The 18,903-nt window shown below is 54.4% G+C and overlaps 1 protein-coding gene across 3 annotated transcripts in view; it reads left to right on the forward strand.

Moving 5' to 3' along the window:
- The window catches only part of KCNK5 (potassium two pore domain channel subfamily K member 5), a 38,543-nt gene extending 20,335 nt beyond the window's left edge, over positions 1-18,208 (forward strand). For 2 of the 3 annotated variants that reach the window (XM_041758559.1, XM_041758568.1), the window contains exons 2-5: positions 11,702-11,813; positions 12,966-13,132; positions 13,406-13,574; positions 15,517-18,208. In XM_041758559.1, the coding sequence (XP_041614493.1) occupies positions 11,702-11,813; positions 12,966-13,132; positions 13,406-13,574; positions 15,517-16,382 (1,314 nt within the window). In that variant the 3' untranslated portion in view covers positions 16,383-18,208. The remainder of the gene's footprint in view (positions 1-11,701; positions 11,814-12,965; positions 13,133-13,405; positions 13,575-15,516) is intronic. The other variant, XM_041758552.1, reaches the window with a different exon arrangement.
- The last annotated feature ends 695 nt before the right edge of the window (positions 18,209-18,903 follow it).

Here is an 18,903-nt window from a genome sequence, read left to right on the forward strand (position 1 = left end):
GTGAGGTGGGGGAAAGGCAGTGGGGCAGAGAAACACAGAGCCATCAAACCAGGCTGCCTGAAACTACTGGGACTGCCCACCTCCTTCCCTGGAGCCAGAACCCACCCTAAACACCACCAGCACCCATCCTGGTTCCCTGGAGGGAGTGGTTGTGAAAGGCATACATCTTGGAGACTGGGTTACTCATTAATATTGAGTACTTACTAGCGCCAGATTCTGTTCTAGGAGTCAGGGAGGAGTGAATGCTGCCTTCAGAGCTCATAGTCTATCTGGGGAGATAAACCATTGTCCAAAGCCCCAGTCTTCTGGGTGGGGGTGCCTGGGAAGGAGGGCACTGCTGTTGACAGCTAGCCCATCTATCTTGTCCAGGGCTCTGAAGGCCCCGTACAGCAGGTGTACATCCCCAGAATGGAGGCGGCCTCCCCACCCCCCTTCTTCTTCCCACGTTCACTTTTCTGTTTGTTACCTGTGTTGGAAGCACACCTGTATGCCCAGCATCGAGCCGTGCATGATTTCACATAATCTGCACCCGAACCTAACAGTCTTGGTACTCCACCTGTCAGATGCAGAAAGTGAAGCTCCGAGAGGGGGGAGAGGACATGGCCCACGTGACCTGCTGGTGAATGGTGGTAGAGCCCGGATTTGAATCCAGGCATGTCTGCTTCAAAGCCCAGGCCTTCCTTGGTCTGTCCCTGTGCTGCTCGTGGAGGGTCCCAAACATGATATTTAGGACTTTGAAGTGGATTGGCCTTCCCAGTGTGTGTAGTCCAGGCCAACATGCAGACCTGAGCTCTGGAGGATGGGAAGCAAGCTGGCAGGAGGTGGGCCAGCCAGCCAGGCTGATGGTGAACTAGATCTCCCTCAGGTCATCAGCCCTGGAGGGGGAGATGGCAAGTCAGCAGTTCCTGTGACCTCGTTTGTGGCCTGCTCGAGGGCTGTTTTTAGAAACCTACGGTGGATAGTGACTTCCCCATGTTTGCTCCTTCCACCCGCTACAAGGTCGGGGCAAATCGAACCCGCCTGGGGGTTGGGCACAGGGAGCCTAAGCATACACTTCTCCCAAATAATACCACGACTAGGTCCGCCCAGCCCTTTCACAGCTCTTCGCCACCCGTTACCTGTCCCCTTCCCCGCTCCACTTTGGTTGGCATTTCTCAGCCCCTTCCTGGGATGGGTGGTAGACGGTCTGGTTGTTTGATAGAAAGGGCCCTCAACTGAGAGAGAGTCAGGGGTTTCTGGCTGGTTCTGCTCTGCGCTTTGTCATCACCTTGCTGTGTGACTTCTACTGTGTTATTAGCCCTCTCTGATTTCCTCAGCTACAGAATGGGAATAGGAATATCCACTTTGCCTCTTTTTCCTACAGTGTCTTGGTCTTAAATGGTGTTAGGGCCAGAGGAGTTCTAGGTATGAGAGGTGCCTGATGATGGGTGGGTTTGGGCTAGGGGCTCTAACAAGGAAGGCCAGGAAGGGAGCCGTCAACAGAGAGATCTGCTGGCTTGCTTGGGAAGGACAAGCCAGAAGCTGAACCCTGTGCAGGGCCTCTCGCTCCAGAGTCCCCGTGCTCCCATGTGGGGGTCCTGGCTGAACAGTTTTCTCTGCATCTGTCAAGGCAGAGAGATGTCAGACACTCCCAGGATTTGGTTTCTGGGGGCATGGAAGGAGTCAAGTCATGAACCCAGGCCGCAGGCCACAGCATCCCAGAAAGGGAACAAATAGCAGCACAGGGCCATTGGCCGGGCCACAGTCACCCCGGCAGGACAATGGGTGTGAATTGGTGGGTAGAGAAGCTCAGGTGGCCAAAGGATGTCCCTCTTGTCATTAGGTGTCTCATCTGCCTTGAGTCCTTAAGTAGATGAATCAGGAGGTGGATTTGAGACTATAGTTATGGAGGGTCATCTTGTGTTGGGGTAGGAAGAAATGCTTTCCTACTCCCATGGCCAGCTCTCAGGCAGCAGTGCTGTGAGACCCAAGCTGGGCCACAGAGGTCCCCTGTGCCTATACACACAGGCATTTCCAGTCTTACTCATCTGCTGAGCCTTCCACGGGCCTGAGAATACTTGCTGACGTCCCATCCTGAGTTCAGACCCCACCAGCCCTTCACTGTTTGCTTTAGCCAAACCTGCAGCCCTCCCAGGTCAGCCAGTCCCTGGACTCAGCTCTCATGGGAGGGGCTCCCAGCTAGAGAACAATGGGGGCAGGGTCACCTGCCTTGTTTTTATTGTCCATCCTGAGTACAGACAGGGCTCTGAGGCCTGAGAAAGTCGGAAATCCAGAGATTTCTGCTGAAAATGTGCTCACCTCTGGCACAGACTTGCCCCAGTGAGCATGAGATCTAGCAGTGCTTCTGCAGTCCGCGAAGGCTGGTGAGAGATGCCTCAGGAGGGTGTGCAAGGGGCAGTCCAAAGGTGGACCGGAGGACAGCCATGCTTCCAAGGCCTGCTGCACTGGGGTGGGGCTGGACTCCAGTCTTCCTTCAACAGGGAGGATGACTTGGGTCTAGGGCAGTGGCTTTGAATTGGCTCTATATAGCATTAGAGTCACTTGGGGCAGCTTTAAGCATCTGAGTTCCATGCCCCAGACCATTTCTGGCTGATTCCCTGAGGGTAGGACCCAGGCATGAATACTTTCCCAAGCTCCCCCCAGACCATCTCTATGTGCACCCCAGGATAGGCACTGTAGGAGTGACCCCTCAGGTGTGCATGGAGGAGAGGGCGTTGGATCACTTTCTACCCTGCCTAATGAGGTTGCGTGGGTTTCTGTAGGTGTGACCAACACTGCAGGGGATTGTGCTTTTTATACGCAGCCCCACCCAAGACACCTGGGCTGAGAGAGGGCAGCCCGGACCAACACTGGCACATTACTTTAAGGACCAAAGAGGAGTGGATGCACTGAGGCACCTTCTCCATCCTGCAGTAGGACCTATGGGGGCACTAGAAAGGAAGTGTGATTCAGGAACAGGGCTCACTCCTGACCTGGGTGACCTCAATTGTTGGGGGCTCAGGAGGTGCTGGAGCTGGTGGCCAGTGAGTGGAGTCTTGAGAATGAAAATGTGTTTTCTCGAATGTGCTATGGACTGGGGACTTGGGAAGTGCTGAACTGGGCTTAGACATCATGGTTCTGGGCAGAGAAAAATAGGACTTGTACAGGCAGGGGGACCCCAGCAAGTCACTAGGCCAACCTCCTCATTTCACAGAGAAGGGAATGGGCAGAGGTCAGGGGTTTCTGGAGAATCTCGGCAAGTGACTGGCCGAGTGGAGCTGAGCCTGGGTCTTCAGCCATCCTAGCATACCTCCAACGATTTGTCTGTCTTCTTTTAGAAAACCCTTATACGATTACTCTGGGTAGGCACTGGAGCACATCTGCAAGTGCAGATAAGAAAAAGGAGGTTAACAAAGTCCATGGTGCAGTAGCTGAAGTCTGGTCTCAACCGAGACACTGTGTGGCCCTGCCCCCTTGGGTTCTGCACCTGCCAACAGACACCTGCTCCTTTCCTGGGAGCGACGGGGCCTGGCGAGCTGGGCCTGCAGCTGGCACAGGGATCTGGGTGGCACCACCTGGCCCTCGCCAGTCCCTTGCTCACAAAGCGCACCTGCCCTCCCAGCCACACCCCGGTCACCTGGGCTGAGGTGAGAGGTCGGTGAGGGTGCTCCGGACGGGGAGGTGGAAACTGGGAGGCTGGTGTGTGCACCCATCACCCCGGGGTAAAGAATCCTTGGTGGAGCTTGTTCACTGCCCAGGTCAGCCCAGCCACTGCAGTCCCTCTCAGCTCTCTGGTGGTTGGGCAGCCGGGACTGACTGCCCCTGCCTTGATGGCTGTGTGGTATCTAAGGTCTCTGTGCCTTAGTGTCCTCATCTGATAACAAGCCCAGCAGCCCCGCCCCCAGCCCCAGTTAGGAAGAGCTGGAGAAGTCCCTCTGAGTGGTGGAGAGAGAGAGAGAGAGAGAGAGAGAGAGAGGCTAGAGATCCCTGAGGGTTTAACCAACAGTCTTCAACTCTCTAATTGGTCTTAGGAGTAAGATAGTTAACAGGTGCTCACCTTCTGGCCAAGATACCTTTGATATGCCAGTGGCCCCAGGAGGACTGACCCAGCAGCTGGACAGACAAGCTGTACCCACTAGCCCCTGACAAACCCACTCCTACTTCTCAGACTGCTCTAGGGAGCCCCGGCACAGGCTCTGGGGTCCTCCCCTCCTCCCTTTATCTGTTCATTAGTTCAGGGATTAAAGGATGTGAAAAACATTGTTCTAAACCAGTCAAAACTGCACATACTTGCTTGGAAAGTACTTAAGATAGGTTTACTAATCTCCACTCAGGTCTGTCCTGTTCAGAACACCCCCTACAGGGCCTCGACACCCACCCTCAACTCCCTGTTCTGAGGGGTTCCTTTTAGACTAGATGGATGTGTGGACAGACAGGGACCTGCAGGGAGAGAGCACAGCAGTGGTAGGGAGGCATTGTGAAGCTGAGGGCAGTCGGATGGGGAGCTGGGACGAGGGTTCAGACAGGCTAGCACCCTGGCCTCAGCTCCTCCTGGCAGACACAGTGTCAGGGGCTGTAGTGTGTGGCATTGTTTCCCTCATAGCCTGCTTGTCTTGCCTGGCCATTGGGGAAGCTGGCCAGGGTCCTGGGAGCCTCCTGGGGCAGAGACCAGGAGAGATGGGGCTTCTGAGGGATGGAGCAGGACCTACTCTTGGCGGATGGAGAAACTGAGTCTGAAAGCCTATGTTATTTACCCAGAGACCTGGTGTTAGCAATTGGGAGACCCCCTAGATTCACCGCCAGGCCAGTGCCAAGTTTCCATGAGCTTCTCTGCCCTGAAGAGGGCACGGGAGCCCTCAGCCTCCCTAGATGCAGGGTTCAGGCTGAGCCACGCAGGGGCTTGTAAGGATTCAGTGAGGAAGGTGCCCAGCCCCTTACTAAAGCATTTCTACCAGTGGTGACTTTTTTTTAAATTCCTTTTCCTGTTCTCTGCCCAGTTGCTGCCCTCAAGACTGCTTGGTCCAGGGACTGCCTCCCCTTCCTACAGAAAAGACAGTCCTTCAAGTGTCCCCCGGGACTCTTCCCAGCCCCACAGCCACACACTTTGTCATCTTGGCTTTGACCGAGGGGGCTTTTTTTTTTTTTTTTATTAAATTTTTATTTATTTATGATAGTCACAGAGAGAGAGAGAGAGAGGCAGAGACACAGGGAGAAGCAGGCTCCATGCACCGGGAGCCCGACGTGGGATTCGATCCCGGGTCTCCAGGATCGCGCTCTGGGCCAAAAGCAGGTGCCAAACCGCTGCGCCACCCAGGGATGCCCCCTGAGGGGGCTTTCATCTGCCTCCCTCTGCCCCCTCTCAAAGTCTAGCCCTTCCCCGCCACCACCACCCTCAGTGCCAGTGTCTTTTCTACTGCTGTATTCCCAGAGCCTAGAACACTGCCTGGCACACAGTAGTTGCTCAACAAATACTTGTTACTTGGGTGAGGAACTTAACTAAAAGGAGCATATACTCTCTGACCTAGACCAACTCATCCTCCAGTGTCTGTCCCCTATCCCTGGCACTGTTCTAGACTCTGGGAATACAGCAGTAGAAAACAGATAAAAGTCCTGCCGTCGTAGAGCTTATGTTCTAGGTGTCTGCATTTCTCCAGACATTTCTCTCACAATTGCTTGGGAAGTTGTGTTCAAGAGATCTGACTCCACTCCTTGTAGCTGAGAAGACCACTCTGCATGGCCCAACCCCCTCTCCTCATCCCTAAGAGCACAGGGATTAAGAGCCAGACTGCCCAGGTTCACTGCCCAGCTCCACCCCTGACTAGCTATATGACCTTACTTACTGTATGACTAAGCTACTTACTTAGCCTCTGTGTCCTCAACTGTAATTGGGGGTAACAGCCCCCACATTTTTGGGTTGTAAAGATTTGATGAGGTAAGTGACTGTAGGCGCTTGGTCAGTATCCGTCACTTAAGTGCTCAAAATCAGCTGCTATTCAAATATTCTAATCTATGAAATAAGGATTCATAAGCGGTCCCCGCCCACCTCATGAGGGGGCCCCAGAAGGGCCAGGTGAGAGGGACGATGAAAGCCCTTTCTGTCTTGCCAAGCACCCTGCCTGTGTGGCCATCAGCCTTATTTCACCTTCCAGGCTAGAGGCACCAAGTGATTTGGCTGAAACAAACTCAGGGTGAAAGGTGGCCAGAAATCCATAAAGGACGCTCAGCTTGCATGCCCCCAACAGCCAGTGGGTCCAGTGGAAGCTGCCATCAAGAGGGCTCCATCCTACTGCATCCTGCATAGCACGGAAGAGCTCTTTAGTTCATCCCTGATGTCTGCCTGGGAGCTGGAGGCAAGGTGGAGAGTAGGTCCCTGGGTGCCAGATAGCTGTCATCCCCAGCCAGGCTGCACCCCCAGCTCCAGGGCCACTCCCCTGGGTACCCACTGCCCCTGCCCAGGTGGATGAGGGGAGAGGCCTGACCTCAGCCCCACCTGCCTATGTTTGGAGGTGGGCATCATGTCCCAAACTCCGGAACTGCCCACATGATGGGTGTCTCCAGGAAGGGGAGGCCTGGCAGCTGCCTCTGCCTGGGAAATCCCGGATCCCCGGGGGACACAGAGCTGTCCGGGAACCGTATTTTGGGGACAGTGAGAGCCCACGAGGGTGGGGTCAGGGCAGCTGGTTGCCTGAAGCCAGGGCAAGGGCATGTCACCTCCCTGGAGGCCTGGCTAGAAATGCTGAGCTCTGGTCAGAGTGGATGGACTGGTTTTAGGGCACTGTTTTTTCAGCTGGTGCAAAAGGGTGGAAGTATGCACTGGCCTCTTTCCTGTGGCCTTTGGGGTGGGGTAGGGGACGGACAGGCAGGATAACCACGTCTAGTCAAGGCTCTTCTGGCTTCACTTTTAGCATTCTGACCTTAGGCTACTTACTTAACCTCTCTAAGTCTTAAATTTTCATTTGCAAAATGGAAAAAATTACAGTATCTTCCCAGCATGATTCTGTCCTTGTTAAATGAGCTAAAGGAAGTAAAGTGTTAGTACAACACTTGGTGCGTAGAAAGCCCTCGATAAATCTCCACTACTTTATCATGAGGGTGACCCAGGCAGGAGCTCTGTTCCTCCCCCAAACAAGAGCTGGGCCCAGGCTGTGTGCAGTATCACCTTCTCCCATCATTCTCCAGGCTTACGTGGAAAATGAAAATATTGTCTTGTGTGAATTTGGGAGCCAAGTTAAAGAATCGTGTGAGTGAACAGGGGCCGCCTCCTCCTGCGAGAGCTATTTCCCTAACCCTGGGGACAGGACACCGTGTCTAATGGGGTGTTGGCCTGGCTCCCCCATGCCACACTCCGTAACCCAGGGATGACCTCAGTCCTGGGTCAGGCCCTTTGTTCTGGGAGACCTCCCCCTGCATCCTGCTCAGTGACCCTGACCAGAACATACCCACAGAGTCGTCCCTGCCAGAGCTTTAGCTATGCATGGTGGGAACAGGCCCCCAGGTCCAACATCTGGACTTTTGCCTTCCCCACCGCCCAGGCCTCAGTTTCCTTATCTGTCGAGTGACACCTGGCAGGATCACAGGAAGAGCCGGTTAGATAATGTGCGTATATACACCCCCGCACAGGGTATCCACCGTTATGCAGCTCAAATCCTACTTCCCACCCCAACGTTGGGATGGAGCCAAGCTGATTTCCCGGGCCAGCTCTTGGTGCCCATGAGCAGAGAGGAGACCACAGCAGAGGGTGTTGGGGGATGCCCAGCAGGAGGGGGAAGCCCTGATGACTTACAACTGGACAGTCTAGAACCTAGCCCAGTACTGCCACCTAACCTCTCTCAGTCTGTTTCGTGACCTGACCAATGGGCAGAACTGCCACTGGATTGTTGGAAGGGCTGGTGATGCTTCTAGCCCTGGGGACGCTGGGACCCTTCAGAATGCCCCCTTTGCCTACTCCTTGCTGAATGCCCGTGGAGAGAGAACGGAGGTCATGGAGAAAGTGGTTCCCTGATAAGCCAAGGTTGAAGGCGGAGGCTGCAGGCGATGCCCCAGAGGGCATAGCATTGGCAGGGGGAAAGGCAGGAAACCCAATTTTTCTACCTCAGAGCTCCCAACCAGAATGCCCTCTTCTTTGGTTACTGTTTTGCCACTAGGGTTGGTGTCTCCTTAGCACGTACTAAATGATTCCCAAGGCACAGATGGCCTTTGGGGGGCTCCCTCTCAGGGGGAACAGTGCTGGCATCGTGGGTTGGTGTCTCCTTAGCACGTACTAAATGATTCCCAAGGCACAGATGGCCTTTGGGGGGCTCCCTCTCAGGGGGAACAGTGCTGGCATCGTGGGTTGGGCCATCTTGTGAGGCGTGTGGCATCCAGCCCTGTCACCCACTGGAACAGATGAGTGGGGGGACGGATCTCCTCTCACAGTGTCATCCCTGGTGCCTGTTACAGTGTCTGGTGCAGACAACATTCCCCACTCAGCGTTTCCAAACTCTTCCAGAGGGTGCCACCAGCCAGCTGAGAACCCTGGTCTCCAGTCACACCTTCAGTATCCCTGATGTGCTGTGGTCGCCCTCGCCCTAAACACTTTCTATTACCAGAAGTGGATTACTGCCAAGAGTAGTGCTTTCTGACGTAGCCCGTTGTCCAAAAAAAAAAAAAGCCACGCCTGCTCCCTCTCAGTTAGCATATCGGGTGGGATCCAATACCCAGAGTGGAATAGCGCTCTCCATGTATGGCCCGGCCCTGAACAGATAAGGTGTTGACACTGCCTGAGATTTTATTTACTTTTCTAGTGTTAGTTTGTGGATGGCTGAAACCCAAGGACTTCTCCCTTCGATCCTGCCCTGGTCTTTTCTAACCCAAAGTGTATGACATGAAAATATTAAAAGATAATCATAGCTTGTTAGTCCGGGCCCATTTTTCCCAGGGGAAGTAATGTTGAGTTCCCAACTGCCATTGCCGTGTTTTGGCTCCCTTCCCATCCTGGCCTTGTCCCCAGCTTCGCATCCCTTGCAGATTAGACTGGTCAGCCATCTCTGTACATCTTTTCTGTGTCGTTGATGAAAATATTGAAGAGGCCAGGCTCTTAGCAGGATCGTGAAGACCTCAGGCCAGCTTGATAAAGATCAATACTTCTTGGTGGTTTATCTGCCTTTAAAGGGACCCAAATTAATCCCAGCTCTGCCCTACATTTCTCTGTCTTGTCCACAGGAATATCTTTAAGCCCATCTGTTCTGCTGCCTTGTTGAAATCTAGATTTACTGCATTCCGCCCAACTTCAAGGGTTTGCAACCCCTTTAGAGTGGGAGATGCACTTAGCTGAGCATGACTTGTTCTTGACGAACCTGCGCTAGCTTCTAGTGCTCACCAGTTCCTCTTTCGAATGTGCCAGACATTCTGCTGTCCCCACTTAGACATCTGTAAGAGTTTTGGTTCGAGTTTCTAGAGTCCACCCCTTCCCGATTGTGTGAGGAGAAGGGATGGCTTTGGTGTTCCTGAGACTCCACGGGGATGACCAGATTTGGTGCTCTGAATGCCTCATCCTCTGCTCAGGGTGCAGTTCCCCCTTAAATACTCTTTCTGTCTGTGAGGCCAAGTGCCCTGGCACTTGTGCTCGACCCTTTCCGCTCTACAAGGGGTAGCTAAGATGACAAAGGGCCAAAGGGAGCCATCGCCATCTGTTTAACATGAAGACACAGGACCCTCCCTGCTCCTTCTCATTCTCCTGCTTCAGACATGGGTTTAGGGTTTTGTTTTGTTTTGTTTTTTTTAAGATTTTATTTGAGAGAGAGCATGAGCGGTGGGGGCAGGGGGGCACCACAGTCTGTACTCCATCCTATTTCAAGGGATGTCCCCTGGTTAGCCTGAACCAATCACCAAGTCTTACTACAAAGGCCTTTCTGAAGTTAGTATTGGGAAGGTCAGCTTTCCCACTCTAGGCAAGGTGAGGGCCTACCATTTATTTTTTTTAAAGATTTTATTTATTTGTTTCACAGAGCACAAGAGAGCACAAGCAGGGGGAGTGGCAGAGGGAGAGGGAGAAGCAGGCTCTCTTCTTAGTAGGGAGCCCGACATGGGGCTCCATCCCAGGACCCTGAGATCATGACCCGAGCTGAAGGCAGCTACTTAACTGACTGAGCCACCTAGGAGCCCCTATAGTTTTAATTTTTTAAGGAAACCTTCCAGATAGATGGGTAGGCCCCTTAGGATCTAAATGTGCAGGTGCTCTCACGTGGACGTGGCCTGGCCAGCTAGACAGCCGGCTCTCTGAGGGGAGGGCTGCAGGCAGCCTGCTGCCCCTCCGCTGTGCCACTCCCTGGCCTGCAGAGAGATGCTCTGGAAACATCCCGAGGAGACAGGACAGTGAGTGGTGTGCTTTGATGGCCTGTCCGATGAGCATGTCATCATGGAAAATTCTTTATGGAATCTGCAGATCCGTTTACACAGGCCTGCTGCTCCTCCAAACTGCTTGTTCCTTCAGAACAGCACCAACCCCTCCCTTGCTTCCCGCCAAACTAAAGGCACACCGCGGTGGGTTAGCACTCTGGGCTTTCCATCTCGCTCTTTTGCTTCCATCCCTCATTCTTCTCTTCCCTTAGTTCCCAGACTAGAGTGTTATGGAGAATTGGGTGAGTTTCCCGGTCTCTGGATTGGGTGGCCCACCCTGGGACCCTCCTTAGGAGCAGAACTGGAACTCCTGGGTTAAATCCTGGGCCCTGCTTGTGAGCCTTCTTCTGGGGTCCATGCCCTGTCACCTGCAGGTTGGCGTGAATGGTGGAAGGACTGAAGGATTGGGAGGGTAGAGGCCATTCTTGTCAGGTTGAAGCAGGTTTGGCAGCTATTAGCATTCCTGGAATAGATAAGGCTTCTTCTGAGGCCACCAGTGGATTTCCCCAGGTGGCCTCTCACCTGCTGCCCAGAGTTGCCAGGAGCCCAGTGGGGACTGATCACATGATTTCAAGTCACCCTGAAATGTATACACCACATCTGATGATCTGGCCAGGCCTAGACCTGGAAATCGCTCAGCCCAGGGCAGAGAGAAAGATGCAGAGAATAGAGGGAAGGGGGAGTTTGTAGGGGAAGAGTCCCAAGCATGGGGAAAAGGAAGCCAGCTGATATTACGTACGCCTTCAGGCGACAGATGGAAGAAGGCACTTAGCTGGGGTGAGGGGTGTATGGGAGTCCCTCCCACGTCTGTCCTGCAGTAGAACACTTCTGTGGAGGACTAGGGAGGAGTAGGGCATAGGCATCCTCTTATGTATCTGAACCACGTTGCCTTGAGGCAGAATAGTCTAGTGCAGTGGTTCTCAAAGTGTGATCTCTGGCCCAGTAGCATCAGCATCACCTGGAAACTCGTTAGAAATGCAACTTCTCTGACCCCTTCCCAGACCTACTGAATCAAACTCTGGAGGTGGGGCCCAGCAGTCTGTAAATAATGAGCTCTCCAGATGAGGCCGTGCGTGCTAGTAAGTTTGAGAAGCACTGGCTCGGTGAGAGAATGGACTTCAAGACAGATTGCCTGAGTTTGTATTCTTACCAGCTGTGTGAGCTTGGGCAAATCACTTAACGTCTCTGGTCCTCTATAAATAATGTTTCATCATCTATAAATTGGAGACAGTAACTGCCTCTTTGTTACTGTGATGATTAAATAAAATGCTTATATGGAGTGGCACACACTGCTGTCACTTATAAATCATCTTTGTCACTTTGTGTCTCCCTACCATACTCCCAGGTAGTTTCTGATGCTGCAGGACAGGGCGTGGCCATAACGGGGAATCAGACCTTCAACAACTGGAATTGGCCCAATGCAATGATTTTTGCAGCCACGGTCATCACTACCATTGGTAAGTCTTCTGGGACCTTCAGGATATCACTTCCATGCCCTCGTGCCACAGAACCTTGCATGAGTCCAGCTCTGGTGCCATGGCCATCAGTTGCATTATGTTCTTTTAACACTTTCCTGGGGATTCAGTAAGTCCTTCATGACTGGCCAGGCTTGGGAGACTTTTCCAGGAGTCCTCACCTGGGGTCTTGGAGCAGAAACAACACAGCCCAATACCCAGAGCCATGCAAGAGGTTGAACAGATTGCTCACTGCACCAGCCCAGCCCATGCTTGCTCACTGGTCTGGGTGTCTCTTCTGGTTATCTATGACTCCAGAACTTAGTGGCTTAAAACACTACTTACTATTATTATCTTTTGCCGTTCTGTGGGTTAACTGGCTTCAGCTGGTTGGTTCTTGCTTGAGGTCTGTAATGGCAGTGGCAGTCCTGTGTCTGAAGCTGGAGTCTGCCAAAAGCACTACTGGCTAGACTTCCAGGATGGCTTCTTCCATCACACATTTAATAGTTGACCGTGGCTGTTGGCTGAGAGCACGGCTGAGGCTGAACATGCAGTGACTTGGGCAGCTCACAGTGTGGGAGCTGGGTTCCAAGAGGGAAAATCCCCAAAGTGAGCATTTCAGGACATCCCAGGGAGAAGCTGCAGGGCTTCTTAGACTTAGCCTATCTGGCATCTCTTGTACCGCATTCTCTGATCAAGCTGGCCACTGAAGCCCAGATTCTGAGGGAGGGGATTAGATGCCTGCCTGATGTGAGCAGCGGCACGCTTCCACGGGAAGAGAAGGGATTTTTAGGGATGGTCATCTTTGTAGACTGTCTACTGGGGTGCTTCTGGGGTGTCTCTCTAGAAAAGACTGTAATTTGCACAGTGGTGCCATATCGACTAGTGGCAGGCTTGCTAATGATGAAGGCTTTGTCTGGTACGGGGCTCCCAGTCTGATGGAGGAGACATAGCCCATGCCGTCATACTTACTCTATAAATGATCCTGACCATAGTGTAATAAGTGAAATTGCACTTAAGTACTGATATTAGATCAGTATGAAGTGGTCTTGGAGAATGTCGTGGTGTGGGTGCATCTTGGAGGCAGGGGCCATGCTGAGTCTGGGTCTGTCACCCCCGCTGTGGCTCTTCATGCCTCACTCTCTTCTTCCTCAGGCTATGGCAACGTGGCCCCTAAGACCCCTGCTGGGCGCCTCTTCTGTGTCTTCTATGGTCTCTTCGGGGTGCCGCTCTGCCTGACATGGATCAGTGCCCTGGGCAAGTTCTTCGGGGGACGTGCCAAGAGGCTGGGCCAGTTCCTCACCAAGAGAGGCGTGAGCCTGGTATGTCCGTGTACATCCTGGGTGCTGGGCAGTGCTGGGGGGGCCCTGGCGGGTGATGGGAGGATGGCAAAGATCCAAGAATGGACAGAGGTGCTAGGGCAAGTGACAGAAGGGCAGTTTCAGGGGGCCCCGTCCCCTGGGTGAGACTGGGTATGGTGCTTCTTGCCCTTCCCTGGGTGGTGAACCTCTTTCCAGGCCTTCCAGGTGCCTGTGCTGGATTCCCCAGTCTCTGCTTTGGGTCTGACTTGGTCTTGGCCCCCTCACCCCCATCAGCGGCAGGCACAGATCACGTGCACAGCCATCTTCATCGTGTGGGGCGTCCTGGTCCACCTGGTGATCCCGCCCTTTGTGTTCATGGTGACTGAGGAGTGGGACTACATCGAGGGCCTCTACTACTCCTTCATCACTATCTCCACCATTGGCTTTGGCGACTTCGTGGCCGGTAAGTCCTTCCCTTGTCTCCTTGCCTCTGTGCCCCCACCTTCTCTTTCTCTGGTTTCTCCACCTGGCTTTTCCTGCATCCTCTCCCTCTGTCCTCCCCTGTCTCCTAGGCTGGGGTTCACTAGGGGCCGGGAGTAGTTCTTTCCCCCTGCAGGGTTTGAGCCTGGTACCTACCCAGAGCCGAGCCAGGGGCCCCCTTCCTGTCACAGAGTTGGCCTGCCTCACATCTGCCACCCGAGCACAGGGAGCTGTTCTAGAGGCTTGGCTCACAGGTCCGAAACTTTGCTCTTGCCACAGGCAGTTTAAAGACAAGAGAGGCCTTCTCCTAAGCTGCCCCACCCTCCAGAGCCAGGACGCTCCCTCCCACTCTTAATCCAGGCAGGTGATAAAATTCTTTGGCCCCAGCCTCTCAGGGACTCCGGCCTGTGGCCTGTGCTGCATCTTGGCCCTTCATCGTCTTGACCCCTGTTTGTTCCCTCAGTGCCTGCTGCCCTGTCCAGCTGACCCCAACCTTTGCTCCAGGGGCCTCTCTGGCCTCCCTCCCCTCTTCCCTCCACTACCCTTCTGCCTCATTGCAAGGGGAGACTCCAAAATGCTGAGTGTTGAGGGAGCAGGAAGGAGGCCTAAATACTCTACTGACCTTGGCAGATCGGGGCCTGCCCGCTTGGGAGATACATTTAGGCGGAGGCACAGCCCTGCCATTGTTTAAGGGACCCTGAGCAGGCAAGGAGAAGCCTTTGTGCTGGGGTGGGGGGGGGGGGGGTGTATTTCATCATAGTTTCTGAGCTCCGGCAAGACCTCAGAGCTCTCCCTCAGTTTCCTCATCTGTAAAATCAGTTGAGAAACACAGCACCAACCTAACAGGGTGGTGGAAAATCAAATGAATGCTGTGGGTAGGACCCAGCTACATCAGCATGAGCCCTGGTTGTCACCGCACCCATCACACCGTCATCAAGGGCTCTGAGCAAGGTCCACAGCATCCCTCAAAAACACCTCTTCTCTGCGGAGGCAAGCGCAGCACCTGTCTTTGGGGGACCTCTAATTTGATATGGGTGGTATAGTCCCTGCCCTGTGGGAGCCCCACTCTGGAGCAAGCCCTCCTCCCCTTGTCCCTTTCCCAGGTTGATCCTAGTTGGAAGGGGGTGGGGGGCGGCCAGGATATATAATCATGCAATGCAGATTAGTATGCCTAGAAACGTAAAGTTAAACCAGAAATCACATAATCCTGGAGTATAGGAGATTGATCAGAACTGTGTAAGGTGACCCCAGAGGACTCCCTAGAGCAGGTGTCAGGAGCCTGGCCTCAGAGGAGGAGGATATGGAGTGGACAGAGCCCTTGCGACCACGAGAAGAGCCAGTCTGAAGAGGGCAGAACAGGAAGTCCGGGGGCAGCCTGACCCCACTGAAGGAGAAGTCAGGGGCTTTCCAAGAATAGTTCTCCCCAGGACCCGTGCACCCAGACCCTTGGCCCAACCACCAGCCCCATTCATGTTAAACCAGTGAGTCCATCCCCAGCAGTGAAGATGCCAGCCACTCAGTCACTTAATTTCCATCCTGGTTTTAACTGAACTATAACGTATACGCCCACCGGGGTGCACCAGAACAGCTAACTGTGGTATAGCGAATAACTGAAAGGCTATTCACTAACTATTTCCTGACCCGTGTGTTGGCTGCATTACCCTGGGGAACCACTCTCCTGACTTTTGACAGTGGAGGATTCTGGGTAGGTACCAGGCTCCAGCAGGTTGGGGACTGAGATAGGGACATGAGTGACTGGACAGTTACGATGAGAGAACAGGCTGGTTTCTAGTTCTTTCTTTCACTGTGCGTCCCATCCCACATTCTGACACTGTGCCCTCAGAGAACATGGCTTTGGCCTTCATGGGTGTCCAGGCCGCTGCCGGCCCTCTTCTGACCCTCAGGGCTCCCTGTCCTGTCTGCAGGTGTGAACCCCAGCGCCAACTACCACGCCCTGTACCGCTACTTCGTGGAGCTCTGGATCTACCTGGGGCTGGCCTGGCTGTCCCTCTTTGTCAACTGGAAGGTGAGCATGTTCGTCGAGGTCCACAAGGCCATCAAGAAGCGGCGGCGGCGGCGAAAGGAGTCCTTTGAGAGCTCTCCACACTCCAAGAAGGCTCTGCAGATGACTGGTGGTACGGCATCCAAGGACGTCAACATCTTCAGCTTTTTGTCCAAAAAGGAGGAGACCTACAATGACCTCATCAAGCAGATAGGGAAGAAGGCGATGAAGACGGGTGGGGCTGGGGAGAGGGTTGCAGCCCCAGGGCTGGGGCCTCCGGGGGGTGGGCTGCCAGCCCTCCCCAGTTCCCTATCTCCCCTAGTGGTTTACTCCAAAAACCGGATGCCCAGCTTGGAAGAGGTGTCTCAGACGCTGAGGAGCAAAGGCCATGTGTCACGGCCTCCCAGTGAGGAGGCTGGGGCAGGGCCCCCCAAAGATGGCTCCCCGACCCCTGAGGTGTTCATCAACCAGCTGGACCGAATCAGCGAGGAGGGTGAGCCATGGGACACCCAGGACTACCACCCACTCATCTTCCAGAACGTCAGCATTACCTTTGCGAATGAGGAGGCAGGGCTCTCAGACGAAGAGACCTCCAAGTCCTCGATAGAGGACAATCTGACTGGGGAGGAGAGGCCCCAGGAAGGGCCCGAAGCTGAGGTGCCGCTGAACCTAGGCGAGTTCCCCTCATCAGACGAGTCCACCTTCACCAGCACAGAGTCCGAGCTCTCTCTGCCTTACGAACAGCTCATGAACGAGTACAATAAAGCAGACTGCCCCAGAGGCACGTGAGGCAGGGCCGGCTCCCCACCCCGCCTTCGATGGCTTCTGTTCCCCTCATCCTGGGGCATCCCACTATGGCTGGGACCTCTGGCCCCTGGTGTAGGGGGGGGACAGCCCTGGAACTGGGAGTGGGGGGCCAGGGGCCTTCCTCACCTTCCCATCCCCTCCAGTTAGATGCTACTGGTCAGATGCAGCATGTGTCCAGGACAGGGCCTCTGTTCTCTGGCTGAATAGGCCCCCTGGCAGTGGGAGGCATCTGTCCTGAGCATGGCTGATGTATCTGATGGTTCAGAGACCTGCATGGGCTGGCAGGTGATCCTCAAGGAGGCCCGCACTTGCATGGGTCTTCGTACGTCATTCGGTTGAAAATGTCACACGGTTCTCTCAGGCTCAGGGGCCTCAGCCATTTGAGTTCGCCAGTATTTATGGGCTCCTGTGTGCCCAGCACGGAGCTAGATATTTCAGAAAGAGAAGGAGGGAGGGCACTGTGAGCCCTGGGCCTTGCCTTTACAGGAGGTATAGCTATGGTGTGCGGGGTGCCGCATGGGGCGCATGTATGTGCATCCCCCATTCCCACCTTGTCTGCCTGTCAGGCCCTACTGCAAACCTCAGTAGGGAACAGGTGCCCAGGGGAAGGGAAAGGGTCAAGATCCTGGATAAGGTGCTGAAACACTCCTGATATCAGGACCCCGAGCAAGCTCTGAGTTGGCCCAGGGTCCTAGTCCTGCTTTTGCTCAGACCAGGCCCACCCAGAGCCCAGTTCCCTGACTCCGAAACCCTTTGGCCAAGTGATGGCAGATGCAAGCTTTCTCCCTCCCTGGGAACGCTGTGGGACGAGGGGGTAGCAGTAGCCAGGATGCTGCCGCAGTAAGCTCAGCTCTGGCTCCTCCTGTGCCCAGAACAAGGATCTCATGGCTCCCTGGCCCTCCTGGCCCCCGTGGTGGGGGAGGCTGAGGTGCTCTTGGCTTAGAAGTGGGAGGGGCCAAATATGTGAATCAGCTGCTCTCTGCAGCCACGGTTAGTGTGTGTGTGTGTGTGTGTGTGTGTGAGAGAGAGAGAGAGAGAGAGAGATGGTGTTGTTGTTTTCCTTTTCAAGAAAGGATTAGGGACGGGGGGAGCAAAAGATAATGTGAAACTGTACACAGACTGGTGAGGGGCCGGCAGAGAGTTTGGGTTCTCTGCGATGGGCACCCTAGGGCCAGCCCTCTCTGCTCTGCATGTTTCGTTGTTTTTTTAAATAAACTGCTATTTTGATATTCCTGGCATCTGTAGTTGGCTTCAGAGCCAGAGGGAAGAGGAGGTGAAAGAGCAGGTTCCCAAGGATTGGGATGTTCTGTGTTCGTGCTCCTGCCCCCACTCAGTTGGGCCTTTCTTGGTGACCTCAGCCAAGGTCATGTTGTTGGAGAGTCCCCTGGCAACGTAGGGGTGAAGGCCCCCAGAAGCAAGTGAGCACAGCTGGGAAGAGGCATCCCTCACAGGTGGCTGATGCTGGCCAGGAGGCGAGTGATCACCCTTGACCCAGACCCCCTCTCTGCCTCTCAGCCCCCTCCCCAGTCCTGTAGGGCCAGACCCTGCCCCCCAACATGTGAAGCCTGTGATTGGAGTGTGCGTCCACACCTGCGTTCATCCTGTGACCCAGGGCTGTGCTGGCTGGGCAGCTGGGTGAGAAGCAGCGGCCTTCTGTTTTTCTGTGAATGTTTTAATGAGTTCATTCTTGCCCCCACCTTGCTAGGGTGTCGCTGGCTGTCCTGGACTCACACACTGTATGTACTTAGTGGCAATGATGCCAAATGTAACTTATTTTCACATTTTTACAATAAAGCCTTGAAGATGGACAGGTCCTTCTGGTGTGTGCTGTGTGGGGGGCGGACGGAACAGAGGAGGGGGTGAGGGTCGGCCATGTGGAGGATCGGGGTGGTTCCAGAAGGGGAAGAAAAGGGAGCAGGTGGGGGAGGGGCAGGCCAGTTGAGATGAGGTGGTCAGGATGGGCTTCTTGGAGGAGGTGACAGTTAACAGGTCTGAATGCAGGTGGGGAGGAGCTTTGTGGAAAGGATCCTAGAAGCAGGAGTCAGGAGCGAGGGAAGAGGGGGTGGGGTAGATGGGGCAAACTGGCAGCCGCCTGACAGGCATTCATTGTTCTACCTGCCTGATGCTCATCCCCCACAGATGAGCTCCTTGGAGCTCCTTGGATCTTGCAACAGAGCCTGCCATAGGTGTAGATGCTTGTTTTACAGGCCAGGAAACCAGGCACAGAGAGGTGACTTGGGCGAGATCTCCACAGGTGGTAAGCCTGGATTCGAACCCCCCGCAGCCACCCTCCTGGGTCTGTTCCCCAGGCACCAGGTGGGGAGGAGGAAGCCAGCCTGTGCTTCTGTGGCTGCTGACATCCCCTGAGAGGGCTTCTGTCTCAGGAAGGTGGGCCAGAGAAGAACTTGAGGACGGGACCAGGCTTGAGTTGGAAGCGGGGTCCGGGACTGGGAGGAATGTGAAAGAAGGATTGACAAGGCCCCGCTGGGCATGTCTGCATCAA

This window comes from Vulpes lagopus, chromosome 1, assembly GCF_018345385.1.
Source record: "Vulpes lagopus strain Blue_001 chromosome 1, ASM1834538v1, whole genome shotgun sequence".
Lineage (NCBI taxonomy): Eukaryota > Metazoa > Chordata > Mammalia > Carnivora > Canidae > Vulpes > Vulpes lagopus.